The sequence below is a fragment of the Trichosurus vulpecula genome, chromosome 4 (genome assembly GCF_011100635.1).
Source record: "Trichosurus vulpecula isolate mTriVul1 chromosome 4, mTriVul1.pri, whole genome shotgun sequence".
Taxonomy (NCBI): domain Eukaryota; kingdom Metazoa; phylum Chordata; class Mammalia; order Diprotodontia; family Phalangeridae; genus Trichosurus; species Trichosurus vulpecula.
Genome location: NC_050576.1, coordinates 293227855 through 293245901, shown reverse-complemented (window position 1 = coordinate 293245901; position 18047 = coordinate 293227855). Strand labels below are relative to the sequence as shown.

The window sequence follows — 18047 nt, the reverse complement described above, 5'->3', positions numbered from 1 at the left end:
TTGATAATTTCCTGAAAGATGGTATCTAAGCTCTTTTTTTGATCATGGCTTTCAGGTAGTCCAATAATTTTTAAATTATCTCTCCTGGATCTATTTTCCAGGTCAGTGGTTTTTCCAAGGAGATATTTCACATTGTCTTCCATTTTTTCATTCCTCTGGTTCTGTTTTATAATATCCTGATTTCTCATAAAGTCACTAGCTTCCACTTGCTCCAATCTAATTTTTCCCATATCCTTATTTCTTATTATTCTCTATGAACATTTAGGGACTGCTAGGTGGGAACTTAGAGGATGGAGTAAGGAAGACTCATTGTCCTGAGTTTGAATCTGGCTTCAGACACTAGCTATGTGACTCCAGGCAAGTTACTTGACCCTGTTTGCCTCAGTTCCCTTATCTGTAAAATGAGGGAGAAGGAAATGGCAGACCATTGCAGTATCTTTGCCAAGAAAACCCCAAATGAGGTCAGGAGGAGTTGGATGTGACTGAAACAACCAAACAACAATAAAACAATAAAACGAACATTTAACTGCTGTCCTTGAATAAGACTTAGCACAAAAAGCAAAGACAGTCCCTGACCTCTAGGAGCTTACAGTCCTAAGGGAAGAGCCAGGGAGGGGCATTTTGTTTGCCTCCCTGACACACCCTATGAGTAGAGTTGATTTGACTTAGTTGGGATAGTATCAAGGAAGGCCTCTTAGGAATTTGTAAAGAATGTTGCTTGGGGTGGGGTGGGGGGCTCAGGCATCCTTGAAATACTTTTCCTGGAGAGTCTGTCCCTAATCCAGAGAGGGGGGGTCCCTGGGCAGAAGTTCTTCCGGAGTGTTTTCTGGTGTGATTGCCTTGAAGGGGAGTACTTTGTGGAGGAAGTGGCCAGAGAGGGAGAAGAGGTGAGATTTGGAGGCTGAGGTAAGATTTTTGATACGTATCTCTATATAGATATATAGAGATAAAGGTATCTATCCCTATGTATCCCACATAGACTGCTTCCCTCTTTGACATGCTTATTAACACAGTAGATTTTAGTGACAATTGAATCAAGAGTCAAAGTATATGCTTATGTAGGTAGCAGTACTTCATAGATTTTTGTGTAGCCAGTTTCAGGGGTTCATCGATGAAATAAGTTGGTTTTAAGAAGGTGATTTTTAGGGGAATTTGCCATGCAACTGTTGTTTTGATACACTTTATTAATTTAAAAATATCTTTGATGTTTTTTGCCTGTATCACAGTCATTTCAACCTTACAAATGGAACCTTTGTGACAGAGAAACAATGTTTAATAAAATTTAGGTTATCTGAAAGTTTGAAATGGTAAGAGCTATATTTTTGTTGATCTTTGTGAGATCATGACTCTCACATAGAATCATAGAATTCTGTCTCATTGCAGCTCATGGGCTAAAATAGAAGATTCTTTAAAGAGTTAAAACATTCTACCATTAAGGTGACAGAATTCTGCCAAGTGGACAGTGTATGAATATGGGGGAAGATAACTAAACGGTAATAATAGAAAACTCAGAGTTTGAAAAAGAAAAGTTACAGTAGCTTAATTTAGGTGGGGAAAGTGACAGACTAGAAAACTTTATCCTTCCTGTGTCATTAATGGATTGAATAAAAAAAAATTAAACATTTTATTCCAATGACCTTACCTATGAAATAATGAAAGCTTGTGTTTACCTCTTTGGGTTGTTATAGGGTATTGTAAAATTGTTTGCATGGTGTAGGACCGTATCTTTTCAAAATAGAAGTTATAGAAGTTCTAATAATGTTATTTTCCTGTGTTTGAATTCATGGAGGGCTGAGGGAGAGGGAAGACATGGCTCCATCCTGAGCTTTTTTTTTTTTTTTTTTTTTGCTTCTTAAAGTGCATGGAAAAGTGTCTAAAACAGTACAAAACAGTCTTTTTCAGAATAAAGATGAGCTGAGTAGATGATATAGGTCAAATAGTATAGCAATAGAATTTTTGTATCGGAATATTTTTGTATTGGAATGTTACTTCAAATCAGTGAGCCGTTGCCTGGAACTTTGGTTTTGTTTGTGTTATTTGGGTTGTGGGATTTAATCTTGTGAGGAATGGTGTAGTTACCTGAAAAAATTGTGATAAATTCCTGTTGTGATCTGTAATATTAAGAATATTTAGACATATTTACTGAGTGAAAAAGCAAGAGGCAGGGCACTTAAATGTTAATATGGGGCGTCACTAAAGTCTTGCACCAAGATTTTTGGGACACTCGTACAATTTTCTGTTACTGAATTTTGACTAGTGTATTTAAAATTTTCTACAATATTTATAAAGTGATAAAAGACAGCTGGCTCATGCATCTTGAGTTAAAAAATTGAATTCCATTACACCAAGGGAGTGCTGAAATTAGTGAGAATGTATTCAGAGGAATTGGAAATTATTGTATCTTTCAGTAAGTGAACCATGAAGATGGTATCTAAGCAGGTTCTTCCTCTGACTTTTTGCTTTTTGCAGAGATGTACTGGGATTATTTTTTAATCAAATAGTTAATGAGGATGTAGTACAAGTACTGCTTTAAGAAAATGTCCCACTTGGGATTTGGGGTAAACTACCTATAAATCATTTAGAAAGGCACTTGCTTTCTAGTATATCGAATTAATTAGGTGAATTCTAAGGCCTCTTCTGGCTCTTTGATCTTATGCATTTACCAGACTTCAAAATCTCATTTTCAAAGTGAGGTTTAAGTATGGTTTTTTCACTTTAAACAAGATTGTTGTCTAAATTAGATCTATAAAAACTTGCCTGAAAAGCTTCCTGCTTGTTTCTGCTTTTAGTAGTATGCTTAATGGGGAAGTTTAAAAGTATTTAATTAAAATTATTTTTATTGGTAATTTTTTCTTTGAATATTCTGTTTTTATGGACATTTATGACAATTTCATTGCGTAAATAGAAAACAATATTTTTTTTTTTAAATGGCTTCTCTTTATCTGAAAAAGGAATAGTCAAAAAGTGTTTCAGATATGGATATTTTTCATAGGTTCCCAAAGTGGGTGATACTGCCCCCTGGGGTATATTCCAGGATACTGCTGGAATGATCCAGGGGTGGTAATAGCCTCCTAAAGGGGCGGTGGAAGGTTAAGGAAAGAAGAGAAGATAAGAAAATTTTGAAAAACTGTTTGTACATGTTTCATTTGTTGTGTAGCAGAGTGAAAGTCATAGTGATCACATTATTTTCCAAATAAACACACAAAATGCAAGTTATAATGGATGAGTGGTCAAGTCTGCTGACAGATCTTAACAAGTAAGTGTTGGCAGGCGAGGGTATAGAGCATTGTTGGGAAGTCCAGCATGCATCCAGAGGAATATGTGCGTGCAATCACTATGTGGTTACATGGCTTAACATTGCATCATCAAAATTTCAGTGCAGGAAAAAATGCACACATTTATCGTAAATCACTAAATTTAAGATGCATAATTTAAAAAAAAGTTTATTTTTTGAACTGATGCAAATTTCAAAAAAAAAAAGCCATTAAAGGGTTAAAAAGAAAATAGATTTCCAGGGAGGCCCTGAGTAATTTTTTTTTTGAAAATGGGACATTAGGCCAATTAAGTTTGAGAGAGCCTCTGTTTTAGATTAACAGTATTGTTTCTGATGGCTCTTACTCCGCCCCACCTCCACCCTGCCCAATTTTGTCTGTCTTTTTTCTCTCTTAATATTAACCTTGTTTAAATTACAGCACATCCTCAGCTTACTGTCTGCATTCTTACCCTTTTATCTCGGCTTTATTTTTATCTCACTTCCACCTTGTGGTTGATAGCACATTGATGTAAAGACACTTAGAATGTTGAAAATTGGCTTGACCTGTATCCATCTTTGGTCGCCTATAAATTATATGTGAACTTGACCAATTTCCTAATCAAACAGGTTTTCTGGTATTTTTAGGTCACCTGATATAGCCACTTGGTGACAAGAACCCTAGGGTACTAAGCCTGAGCTCCTCAAAACTTGGTACCATCAACTAAATGAAGACTTACATCTTGAGACACACCATCCCAGAATCAGCTGTCCATTTTCAGATAGATCCCTCCCTCTTCTACCTAGCGAGCCATCTAATGTAACAAAGAATAAAAAAGGAAGAAATTTTAAAAATTGTTCATCAAAATAATCAGTGCATCTGACAGACAGACAGTATTTTAGGTTCCCACTTCTTCAGTGAAGGAAGGGAGGTTCACGTTTTCATCTCTTCTCCAGTGGCATGCTTGGTCATAATGTGCAACATTTAGTTTTCTTTTTTTTTGTATTTGATGTATATCTTGTAGAAGCTTTGTATCTTGTTTTCCTGGTTCTTCATACTTCATTGCATCAGTTCATGTAAGCTTTCCTATGCTTCTCTGAATTCTTCATAATCATTTCTTAGAGTGCAATGATAATCCATTACATTCATCTGTCACTATTGTTTAGCTATTCCTCTTTTGATGGAAACTTAACTTTATTTTAGTTCTTTGTTAGCACAAAAAGTGCTGCGATGTATATATATATCTATATATCTACATGTCTATATGTAATACAAATATACATGTAAATACAGGTGTATGTATATCAGTACTTTTTGTGATAGCAAAGAACACACACATATGCTGAGGTATACATACATGTATATATGCCCTGGCATGCATGCGTATATACACACATACACACTTATCTTTCTATGTCTTTATCTTTTACTTGACTTCCTTGAGGCCTAGCAATAGGATCTCTGGGTCAAAGGATATAGGTATTTTGATTACATTTTTGGGCCTAATTCTAAATTGCCTTCTAGAATGATTGAACAAATTCACAGCTCCACCAGCAAAATGTTAGTGTGCTTTATTAAATTTAAACAAGTTCATTGGTGAAAGACATCTGTGTATTGAGTCTTCATATTTATTTCTTTTGTTTTCAGATCAGCCAGTATTACTAACCTGTCATTGGATCGGTCTGGTTCTCCGATGGTTCCCTCCTATGAGACATCTGTCAGCCCCCAGGCTAATCGAACATATGTGAAAACAGAGGCCAGTGAGGATGAACGCAAAATTCTTCTGGTAGCAGCTCAATTATTCACCTACTTATGACTTTAATTATTGTCTTTTGTACTTTATTCTTACAGGTGCAAAAGAACATGGATTAATGGAAATGAAAAAGAAAAATAATCATTAGTTTATGCTTTTTCCTGGTCTAATAAGGAAGTTTGTGTATTTCAGTATTCATTTTTTGCCCAGTTCTCTTCTTGTTTCCTTTCTTCTAGAAGTATATAGCCTCGTTTAACTGACAACAGTATAGATTCATAGGTTGCGTAGAAATTATCTTGAATTTTAGTTATTGTAGTAAACTTACATAACTGTTCAGTATGTGGAAATGTTACTTTAAGTAGTAAGACATTTAATAATTTTATATTGGAAAATTCTATGTATTGATTACCTTAAGAATCTGATTTATTTTTATTTTGAAAATTTTTTTCAGTTTAGTTTTTTTTCTTTTCTGACCCAGGTGACAGGCTCTCTTTGCCTTTGTCACTTCATTCTTGTCAATTGCTGGGCCTAAATATTTTTTTACCCTGTGAAGAAGAGTAAAGCTGAACTTGTTCCCCCAAATCAGCCATTCGGTTCTTGGAACTAGAACTTGTCTTCCACTGTTATAGCTTTGGAGAATCCAGAGTCACTTTAATACCATTATGATTAGAGTAGGACCTCAATGGATGAATATTACCGATTATTACAGAAAGTAACAAATCTTTTTTGAGTGCTTGTTACATATAAGATTTGAGGTTTGGGGTGGAGCCTGGAAAGTTGATGCAGAAAGACCTGTGAAATGGTCATGATCTTCATGGATTCTAGCTAAGGAGATGAAACTTGTGTTGTTAGTTATTGTTCATACGTATAAGATATTAGATGGTAAGTGCCAAATACATGATTTAGAGTCAATGCTAGAATAATTCAGAGGGCAGAGATCATCGGGAGTGGGGTTAGTTAGGATAGGAAGGGCCTTACTGAGGGTCTAGAACTTATATTGGGCCTATGAATAGCAGAGAGATTTGGATGGAAAAGTAGGAGGGATTTTCTATAAGGGTGGAGTGGGGCAGATGACAACAGAAGAAAAAACTGAGACAAAAAATAGGCTAGGTATATTGGAGGTAGTATGAACCTTGTGATGTCCTCCATCTCTTGTTTGAGGACTAGATGATACTAGCTTAATTCAGACAGAATTCTCACTAGTTTGGTCACACGAGATGTGAATTTTTTGACTTCAACAACCTGAGGTTATCATCTACTAAATCATAGAAAGGTTGTGATCTATAACCTGGAAGCAGTACCCAACACAATCATATATTGTTCAGTTATTGAAGAAATAAGGATTGAGGGTCAATGAATAGTTCAATTCTACTTAGGTTGAGGGTTTGATTTTGGAGTAATAGAATAATATAAGGTTGGTGAGGTAGGTTGGTACATTAAATCCAACATAAGGAGTTTGATGAGAGATAGTGTGTTTGGTAGTAGAAATGGATTATGACCCAGGTCAAGAAATCTAGGTTCTAATCAAGGTTCTGCCACTAAGTAGCTTTGAGAATTCTGGGCTTCAGTTTCTCATCCGTAAAATGAAGGTGTTGTACTAGATTTCATTTAACAGATACTTGGTTAAACTAGATGATTTGGCTCTTTCCAACTTTAAAATTCTGTGACTTTATGACCATCTTGACCACTTCATATTTTGTGGTGAAGTGGTGTAAAATGAAAGAATTTTGAAGCTGATAGAGAAATTAGAGGTCTAGTCCTTGTTTCAAGATGAGGAAACTGAGTCCCATTGTAGGATAAATGATTTGCTTTATGTTTCACCTAATTAAAGTGATACTGTAGAAAGATAGAGTGGAAACAATGTGTCAGACATGAGTAAGGAGGAGAAAAGACTACTTGGCAGCTTATTCCAATGGCCTATGAGTGAGTGAATTGGAGGAAAAATTGATAGGATCTGGGAACTGGTCAGTTCCTTTCACTCATTTATTCCCTGTATCCAAAGATAATTCAGATTTTGGAATCTGAGTGACTTGGTAAATGATAATAATTAGTAACAAAAATTAAGAAATCAGGATGGAGGAGAGGCAGAGCAATTTGAGTGCTGGAAGACAGATGCTTTCTGTTTTAGATATTCTTGAGTTTTGGGTAGCAGCAGATGTACAAAGTGGAAATGCCCAGTTATGGAAGACAGGTTGTATCTGAATCTCACTCATCCAGAAATAATGGATGCCTACTAATAGATGAAATCTCTGGGAAAATTTATAGGGGATGAGGAACAAATTTTCAGTTAATGCTTATAGTTTTCGGTTGGAGAAAGAGATACAAGAAGGAGAAAAACAAGCTGATGGAATATTAAAAGGTTTAGGATAATGTGTGGTAAAATCCAGGAGAGAAGAGAGTTTCAAGGAATGACTTACTAACAAGCAATATGAAATACTTGAGAGAAATCAAGGAGAATGACTACTGAGAAAAGGTTATTGATTTGGTGGATTGCTTTAATTGTCAGTAACTAAAAAATTTAGTCATCATAGATCTGGTATATAGTAGGCACTCAGTAAAAGCTGGTTAGTTCATTGGTCCAAGTAGAGTACTTTACTTATTTCTCTTTTTGATATTAAATCTTTAGTTATTACTGTGCATTCCAACTTGAAATTTGCTTTTATGGCCCTAGAAAATGGTTTGAAGATTTGTACATCCCCTTTTAATAAGTAAATTGGTTGGCAGTTAATGAACTGGTACTTAGCAATATACTAAGCAGCTGCAAATGGTTTTTTCAGGACTCTGTTCAGTTAAAGGACTTGTGGAAGAAAATCTGCCATCATAGTACTGGAATGGAGTTCCAGGATCACCGCTATTGGCTGAGGACTCACCCCAACTGCATTGTAGGAAAAGAATTGGTCAATTGGTTAATCCGAAATGGACACGTAACCACAAGGTATTCAGACCTTTGGAAGTATTTTTATTTGTTTATATCACAGATGTTTTTGGTTTGTATTGTCTAAATGGGGTGAAATGTATATTTGGAGACAGGAGCAGAATAAAACAGTTTAATATGACATGGATTAGGGTATTCTGAAGTTTGTATTGATAATGAAGAAAGAAAATAAGCATAAAGATAACAGTTGATGCTTTAAAAGATTGTGGGGAAAATTTAAAGGCAGGAGTTTTTGAGAAGCCATCCCACTCTGATGCCTTCACAATGAATCCTTTTTTGATCATAAAATAGCTTTTATTTCCCCAGAAGAAGTTACCATTCCAGATTACTACTGGGTGATTACAAAGATGATGTTAGGTTTCTGAGAGAACTTGAGCTCATAAAACTTTTGCCTTGAGGGACTCTTCTTGGTTATTTTGAGAACATTTTCTTTAGTCAGAATGTTACTTTAGCTTAAATTTCTTTTAAACATGAAGTCTTCAGGATTCTATATGTAAACCTAAAACATTTGTTATTTTTGATTGTTTGGTAACCCCAAACCTTATTTTAAGCCACTGTTTCTGTCTTCTATTCCTTCTTAACTTTTCATCAGATACATAGATAGGGAGCAAAGTTGATTGAAAGAGTAGGAACCTAGTTTATGGATAGGTACAATTGTGTATTGCCTTGCATTACACCACATACAGTTAGACATTTGGTAAATGTTTTTTGATTGTGAGTTGTGTTTCCTCTTCCTTCTCTTTCAATCGATGGTAAAAGTGATGATAAACAGTGAAATGTTTAACTAGAATAGGTAGCTAGAATTAAGGACAGGCAAATGCATCTATGATCCACAAACCACATAATGAATCCCTAAAAAATTCAGCTGACTAGTTAGCTAAAATAGGCATACTAACCTTTGAATTACTGTCCTTCATATGTGACTTAACATTTCTTCTGCAATACTTTTGCAGATGACATGTAATCTATATTATCCTTTTTCTCCCTTCACCCCCAACTTCTCTATTTCTTTTCCTCCAGAAACTAAGTCAAAACTGACCTAGGAAGCCTTCCTACACAAACCTAAACTTAGGACAGTTTAAAAATCTATACTGCTCTTCACTTAATGAATAATTTATTGCTGTTAACTTTAGGTTACCTATATTTTGCTTTTAAATTACAATCTTGTTTCTTACATATTTTACAGGTAAGTTTATGTATGTGTTTAATAGTGTCTTTCCAGTGAGATTGAGTAGAAAGCATGGCAGCTTTTATTTTAATCTAAAGTGTCTGGTTATTACTCATTATCAAAAATATTCTGGTCAGGCCCGTAGTGATACAAGGAGCTAAGTTAGCCTTTACATTTACCTCCAAAGGGCTATCTCCTGTTTCTGTCACTTAGCTGAGATATTTCCAATGTCCAAATCTGCTTTAGCCTTTAAAAAAATAAGTTTTTATATATTAATGTTGTGTCTCATGGTAATTTTAGCTTTATTTTTTAAAAAAACATTAATTTTTGCCTGTCTTTAATCAGAGCTCAAGCCATAGCAATTGGACAAGCAATGGTTGATGGACGTTGGCTAGACTGTGTCAGTCACCATGATCAGATCTTCAGGGATGAATATGCCTTATATAGACCACTACAGGTAAATGAATAATCCTGGTGGAAGGCTACCGTGGTTTAAAATTTAGAGCTTGGGTCTTTTGAGGTGTTTTCTTTTTACATTTCAATATGACTGTCAGATAACACACCAAAATACTTGCTATAAAGAATATTGTTCTTGAGCCTAGAAAGTCTCTCTTTCCATAAAAAATAGGGAAGAATCATTGGATTACAAAGATAAGTATTTTTACTAAATTTCATTTCAACTTTGGCTGGAAGAAAATGGAACATTAATTCACAAGAGAGACAACTGATGTTTCCAACTATGTTGTTCACAGATTTTTTTATGTTGTTGACAGATTTTTTAACTCCTTAAAATGTACCGTAGGCATTGAAATGGTAGCAAAAAGTTCATGAATGTTCCAACTACGGCAGTGGGATTTTATTTTTTATTAAGAGAAATGAAGAGCCCTTGCAGATGTCCATGGAATTCTGTATTTATTATTAGAGATACATAAAAATAAGATACATATACTGCAGCACCTTAACTAATTGGAATGAAGCAGGGGACATCTGATTTTGGGAAGAGAAAGGAAAATAACAAATGGATATGAGTGAAATATAACACCTTAAAGTTTACAGATTCAGGGCAATACTCTAAACCGCCTTCTATATAATCACAATTGGTATTAAGTATGAGAGGACCTGAGCTCAGGCACCTGTGATGCCTAATTTTTTTGTGACCTTGGGTGACTTTTATTTAATTTTGCTGGCCCTCAGTGTTATCATATGTAAAATGCAGGAGTAGAATAGATTGTCTCTGAAAGGCATCTTCTAGCCCTAGTCCTATGACCCCTAAGGACTAGCAATGAACCATTGTGTTCCATCTTCCACTAATTCATTAATTTCACCAGTAACTTCTTTCATTTAAAACCTCATCATGGAGTGAAGGTGGCCCTGGTTTCTTGATAACCAGCAGAGCACAAGTTTTGGCAGTCCTAACAAGCCGGAAAGACATTTTGGTAATGGGCTCTATGTCTTTTGTCAGAGAATCATCCTTGTTAACTTCAAAGAAAGGTGGTCGCTAGGTTGGCTGCAAGAAGTTGAACTCTTTGGCTACTGCAGCTCTTGAAAACTACCTGCTAAGTTGTAAAGGGGTTATGAATGGCATCAGTGGTTTAGATTGCTCATGCTAGCGAAGTCAGAGATCTTTAAAACATGGAAACATGTTTATCATTATGTATGCAGGAAATAGACTAATACATTTTATAAAGATTTTTAACAAGTGTTGAAACAAAACTCTGTTCTGAATGTTTATCAGAAAACTTGAATTGGCCCACAGAGCCCTCCCTTTAATATATTTCAGCTAATAGAGATTTTAGTGTAATTTATGTTAGACAAGGAATGAAAGGTTTTCTCAGTATGATTATAGATTTGTCATTCTGAAAGACCAAGAAAATGAAATTTGTTCAACTTCAGTCTAAAATTTTGTTATAACCTCATGACATAAACTAGGATACAGCAGATGCTGTAAGACATCTTTATTTTACAGTTGTTGACATAGATGGTAAACTATTTGGATTTCTATCTTTTCAGAGCACAGACTTTTCCGAGACACCTTCTCCAGACAGTGACTCAGTAAACTCTGTTGAGGGACACTCTGAGCCGTCTTGGTTTAAAGATATCAAGTTTGATGACAGTGACACGGAGCAGATTGCTGAAGAAGGGGAAGAGAACTTAGCCAGTGAGTTTTTGCTTTTGAGGAAGCAGCTTTTGTTGCTGGTTTGTTTAACTGGAAAAATTTTAGGCTTTCTGGATCAAATTAAATAGAAACATCTGGTGTAGCCCTTGCGGTTGATACAGTATTTTCTTGAATTATTGTCTTTACAGGTAACCAAGGAATATTCTGTTTTCCTTAGTCTCTAGTTTCCACCAACTCAAAGATAACTGTGCTAATAATAACTTAGTAGTATCAGCTTGCTCATCACCTTGCTTTGATACCAGGCTTGGCTTTTTTTCTGCAGAACTTCCAATATTCCTCTTTGTTTTTTAAACTGATTTTACAATTAGCTTATTCAAAATTTTGGTGAAATACTGTTTCTAAGTTTGCTCAAAAAATACATGAAAATACTGTATCCATTTTGGTATTGCACATTGGGCTTGTATATTAAAAACAATTTGTCTCCTTTCCCCAGTACCCTGATGATACAGATTTTTTTACTCCCCTCTCCTCCCTATATTTCTTTCCCCTTCCCCAACACTAAAAGATTCTGCCAGTCCTAGCAAGCGTACATCAGTCAGCAGCTTCCAGTCCACAATGGACAGTGACTCAGCCGCTTCTATCAGCCTGAACGTGGAGCTGGACAACGTGAACTTCCATATCAAGAAGCCCTCCAAGTACCCACATGTGCCCCCTCACCCTGCTGACCAAAAAGGTAGGAGGTAGTCACCATCTGAAATCAGAACACAGGATGGAAACTTTGGCCATGAGATTTCATTTCAGTATTTCCTCCTGTGCCCTCCTCCCCTTATGGCTGAGGGTATTTGGTGTGGGTCTTTTTCCACCCCCTCTTTTCTTTTCCTTTTTTTAAGTTAATTCCTCCTGCTTTCCCCCCTTCTCCTGGCCCCATGCCTCCCTGCTCCCACGTCCAGTTTTAAGCCTATGGCTTTTCAAAGGAGATTTGTCCTGTAGTTCTTACTTCAGCATAATGTGCAACTTCCAAGGTGGTATTTCTTTGCAGTTCTAATGTGGATGTTCTGCTCTATTCTTTCCTTGTTTCTCCATTAAAAATATCTAGAGTCTTTTCAGACTTATTAGCTTAACGCAAATAACTCACAACATAGCGCCTGATAAGTCCAATGAAATTCTTCAAATTAGTTTTCTTAAAAAACAACAAACCTTCCATTATAATTTAAGATGTTTATTATTTCTGTGGTTTTTACAAATTAAGTTTTTATTGATGTCTTTTGTTTAATATTATCTACATTCCTTCTATATCCCTATACCTTATCAGAGAACCATCTCTTATGAAAAGAATAAAAATTGGAGAAAAAGTTCAGGAAAACAAAATAGTCCATCAAGAAAGTCTGCAGTGTTCCACACTCATAGACTCCTATCCCCTTGAAGGAGTAGGGGGAGGTGTTTCGTTATGTCTTTTCTTTGGGGCCAAGCTTAGTCATTATAATTTCATAACATTCTTTTGGTTATTTTGTTCTTTTTTTCCATTTACATTATAATAGTCATTGTGTATATTGCTTTCCTGGTTTTGTGTTTGCTTCACTCTGCATTAGTTCACATAAATCTTTTCATGCTTTTCTGTATTGCCATTTATTTTTAAGAATATTTCTTCCCAAATTAAGAAAACAAAAAATTAATTCTTTAATGCCATTGATTTTTTTGAGAAAATGCTTTCTTTTACCGGTCCAAGTATGGGAGTGACCATATTTTAAATGAAGATGTTTAATAAAAGGATGAAATGCTAATATATAGCTAATAGGCTAATAAATAGCACATAGCATACCACCACTTGCACATTAGAGGCTTAATACTTTCTTAAAGATGATGAGGTTTATATTTAAACCTATTAGGTATAATTAAACACTATAAGTATAATGGGATAGTGCCATTCTGTTGAAAATAATAAAATAATTGGGCTTTTGTAAGTCGGTACATTCAATATCAGTTTAAGATAATGCACCAAGTCTTTTTTATCTTCATTTTTAACCCTACTAGAGTCAGTTTCAGTACTCCCTTTTTGTTTATAAATTAGTCTTCCATCCTATTGTCATTCCCTTGTTACAATTCAAAATATTTGTTAACCTCTAGAGCTTTATACATCTACACAAAAAAACTGGAGAAAATAAAATTTTTAAAACAAATAACTTGGGTATCACCAAAGTGAGATAACTGAAATAAAGGAATGCAAGAGTATGCATTGTTTATGAAAAAAAGTATGTAATAGGAAGAGGTAAGTAGCACTGTATGTCTGGAAGATATATGTGTGTGGTATTAAACTGCAGTGGAAAGAATTTAGGTGAGTATAGAACAGTTCCATGCAGCTAGGTGGCACAGTGGAAAGAGTGCCAGGCCTGGAGTCAGGAAAACTCAACTTTGTGAGTTCAAATTTGGCCTCAGACACTTCCTACCAGTGTGACCTTGGGCAAGTCACTTAACCTTGTTTGCCTCAGTTTCTTCATCTGTAAAATGAGCTGGAGAAGGAAATGTCAGAGTACTCTAGTATCTTTGCCAAGAAAACTCCAAATGGGGTCATGAAGAGTTGGACATGACTGAAATGACTGGACAACAACAACATTATATTATTTGGCTATAGGGGCTTGTGTCACAGAATCCATGACATGACTGAAGATGTGCATGTTACTTTTTTAATACTTATTATCATATTTCCACAGAGTCAGGATGTTGTACTGATATAGGGGGTTGGAGTATCCAGATGTCTCCTGGAGTCTCATTTTTCTAAAAATAGAACATCTGAACCTTGGATATGTGGGGAGGCATTCTCTGTGTGTCTTTGCTTTCTTATTTTAGAACAAGATGTAGGGAGATTGAAATAGTCCTTGAAAAAAAAATGAATGACAGGGATCAGTATAAAAAGAATAGAAATAAAGGATTTAATAAGGCAGAAGTGAATACTCACTTGGTTCAGGAAATTGGAGGGTAGAAGAATGTTAGAAAGGAAGGAACTAAGAAACTTTAGACGCCTTCTGAAGAGGTAAGTGTGGGTATCAAGCAAGACGAATTACCAGAACAGAAGAAATAGGGGAGCTTGGGTGAAACATCACAAATGGAGTTACCTAGGCATCTTTGGGAGTGCTGTCTACCAAAAGCAGAACAGCTAATAAATAATGTATTGATGTTCTTAGTGAATGATAATTCCTCTTCCAAAAGGTAGAGGAACCAACAAGGGGAAATTTTATTCTGGGAACTATTTCTTACCAACAGGGTGTGGAAATGGGTAAGACTTAGAGAGAAGTGACTACTTCATCTTAGAATTTGTTATAGAGGAGAGCAAAGTTGAGAATAGTATGACATACTCCATAGACTTTGGAATAGCAGATTTCAAAGGGTGCAGAGGGAAAAAATCAGTAGTATTTGAAACTCTCAAGAATGAGATTCTGAAAACACAAAGAAAAATAATTAAAAGGAGGAAGGAAAAAGCAAGCTGACCAAAGAGTTCCATATGGATGCCCGGAGATTTCACCCACTTAGATTAAAAAAAATAGTAATTATGGCAATAGCTAACATACATGTTGCACTTCAGGGCTTTTAGAGAGCTTTCCATGTGATAATGCCTTGATTGATTTTTATAATGATCCTGTGAAGTATGTGCTATTATAATTCCAGTTTTACGGATGAGAAAACTGTTGCTGAGATATTAAGTGATCGTCCAAGATCACAAGCTACTAACGGTCTGAGGCAGGATTGGAACTCAGTTCTTTCTGACTCCCAAGCCCAATGCTGTATCTGCTCTGTCATCTTGGTGTTCCTAAAAAGACATATTAGAAATATGGAAGCAAGGATAGGTCGCAGTGGCTGGATACTAAAGTGTGGACCCATGCCAGAACGCTGTACTCTTGGAGTCAGGAAGGATCTCCATTTACATTTTACCTGAAGGACTTTCTGTGGTTCTCCACACTAAGCACTTCATCTCTCTGAACCTCAGTATCCTCCTCATTGATAAAAGGGGACTAACAGCACCCCGTCACACTGGCACAACGTAAAGCACTTTTGAATGAGACTATTGGTAAGAGGTCAGGAGTGCTGAAGCGCCAGTTGGAAAGGAGCACCACTTGGGGCTGACGGGAAGATGAGGGATTGAAGTGAAAAAGCAGATGTGCTGAATTTTTGCTTTTCTTCTCTGCTAGGAAGATTGGCTGTGGCTGGGCAGTCGGGATGGAAGAGGCTAAGAGGGAATTAACAGCTGCTCTACATGAGGAGGTTTTTGGAGAGCACCCCATGCTCTGGATGAGTTCAAGTTAATTGAGTTATAACTACATCCATGAGATGGCTGGGAGAAGGTTAATGATCTTTGAAAGGGAGTCTATAGTATCATGCTCCTTTCAGTCTTACTTGGAGCCATGTAATTTAATGTTTTCATCAGCGAGTTGAATAAGGATAGGAAGCATGCTTATAAAATTTGCAGATGACAAAAATGGGGAAGGATAGTCCTGGCTTGGCTGATACACTAGACCTGAGGCCATGGGCAGAGATGAAATATTTCTCTTGAAATATTTGAAGGGCTGTCTGTCATGTGGAGGAGGGATTAGACTCATTCTACTTGGCCCAGAGCGCAGAACAAGGAAGAGGGGTGGAAGTGGAAAGGAGACTAATAATCTGATGTAAGAAGAACTGTTGGACAAAAAGTGGAATGGGCTGCCACGGGAGGCATGATGAGGAAACTGAGGCAAGCAGAAGTTAAATGATTTGCCTATGGTTACAAGCTAGTAAGTATTTGAGACTGGATTTGACCTTAGGTCTTCCTGACTTCAGCTCCTGGCACTTTGTCTGCTACGATAACTAACTGCATACATCCTCACCTCTGGTCTTTAAGTGAACAATATAAGGTGACTTGGTGAAGATATTGTAGAGGTAATTTCTGTTTTGTTAAAGGTTAATCTAGATGACCTTTGAGGACCTTCCTAAATGAAATTCTTTGATTTTGTGATTCTTACGATTTTCTGCTCCTTTTAACCATGTCTGGAATATAGCATGGTCAGTTCTAGGTGGCATATTTAACGTGAATTTTTGTTAAGTAGAGCAGAGGTGTCAGGATTCAAGCGCTGGCAGAACTCCTGAGCATTATTAGATTAAAATGTAATGGGAAATATTTAATATAAATTAAAATAAAACAAAACACATATGACATTAATATGTGGTTTTATAAGTCAGTATTTGGCCCACAGGGATCCTCATGTATGATTTAATGACCCTCACTTGTCTTTGAGTTTGGCACCTCTGAAGTAGAGCATTTCCAGAAGAGGACAATGGACAAAGGTCTAAAACTGTGCCTTAAGAATTAAGACTTCAATATATTTAATCCTGGAATAAGAAAGACTATGTTGCAGTGAGCTAGGAATCCATCCATGTCTGGAAGTTCATGGAGTAGAAAGTTTTGGTTCAGGTAGGGAACAACTTTAATGCTTAGAACTTTTCAGTAAATTAGCAAGTATTTTCTCTTAAGTGCCTGATGTATATTTTAGTCTCAAAGTGAAAAAAAAAAAAAGAAATAGTTCCTCCCTAAAGGAGCTTACATCTATGACTAATGCCTTCTATATATGCAGTGGGTGTGTTGTGTATAATTGTAGCAGCATGTTAGTCATCTCTCACTTTGCCTTCCCTCTTTGCTTTTTCCCTGCTCTTCAGAATATTTGATTTCTGACAATGGAGGACAACAAATCTCAATAAGTGACGCCTTCATTAAAGGTAAATTAATATATGAGAAGTAGAGGAAGCTACTTGCAAGTATATATAGTGATTTTAAGTGCTTCAAGAACTAGCACTAGGTACATGTTTTGACTTGTTTTGGGGTAAGGAGGATTAGTCTAATTTGAATTAAGTTTTTTTTTAAAGCTTTTACTAGAGAAAGTTTATTTTGCTTAATCTGAAGTTTACAGGAAGTTTTCCTTTTTCCTTTTTCATGAATTTAATATTAAATACTTTTTTCCCCTCAAGAGTTGGCCACTCTGGAACCAGTAGACAGATTTGACCCAGTTTGATACTGTCATGAGAGGAAAGTAGGACAGGAAGAATGTTTGCCTGAGTGACCTCATGGGGTTATGTGGATGTGAGGATCTAAAGCAGCTACCTCCTAATCCCTCCCTAACCATGCTGTAACTTCAGGCTTCATGAATGGAGAGAAATGAACATGATAATATGCTTTTTCTCTGATGTAGGACGCTGGGGGCAGGAGTCTTATACAAGAGATCAAAAATTTCTCTGTTTTTTCCTATTCTTGAAGATTTCAGCCAAGAGGGGGTAGGACATGCTAGCACCAAGAATACTAGTTGTATAGTTTTAGTCTTTTGGAAGTCCAAATTATCAAGCTATAGAAAGACCCTCCATACCTCAGATCTTAGAGATGTAATATATTTATTATAATAGATGGGTGGATTTTGTATATATTTGTATGTCTTTGGAAGGGTATTTTTTGTTTTTTTTTGGTGGGATGTAGTTTGGAAACTTCTTCTACCTCTAAGTTGTCTCTTTCCCTATATACCAAAAACAATACTGAATTTCTTTACATTTTAAATGTAAAATTTAAATAATTTTAAATATTATTTGGTGATTCTCTGTCTTTTATGACAAGACTTTGTTATAAGGGAGAGATTAAGAGTATACTTCTTAAAAAGTAAAAAAAAAATTTGGCTTATTAGTAGTTATTTATCTTACTTTAATTCTGATTTTTTTCCTTTGCCTTGTGTTAAACCTACCAAACATGTTGCAGATTATTGAAAAAGAACTTTTTAGAAGCACTGGTTTCTGAAAAGACATTTTAGATTTCTTATTTG

At 35.9% G+C, this 18047-nt stretch overlaps 1 protein-coding gene across 1 annotated transcript in view; it reads left to right on the top strand.

Annotated features, from left to right (window-relative positions):
* Positions 1-18047, top strand: part of PIKFYVE (phosphoinositide kinase, FYVE-type zinc finger containing) — a 97955-nt gene that overhangs the window by 26105 nt on the left and 53803 nt on the right. The window contains exons 7-12 of the mRNA XM_036754216.1: positions 4899-5037; positions 7782-7939; positions 9453-9564; positions 11118-11265; positions 11789-11956; positions 16903-16962. Of these exons, the coding sequence (XP_036610111.1) occupies positions 4899-5037; positions 7782-7939; positions 9453-9564; positions 11118-11265; positions 11789-11956; positions 16903-16962 (785 nt within the window). The remainder of the gene's footprint in view (positions 1-4898; positions 5038-7781; positions 7940-9452; positions 9565-11117; positions 11266-11788; positions 11957-16902; positions 16963-18047) is intronic.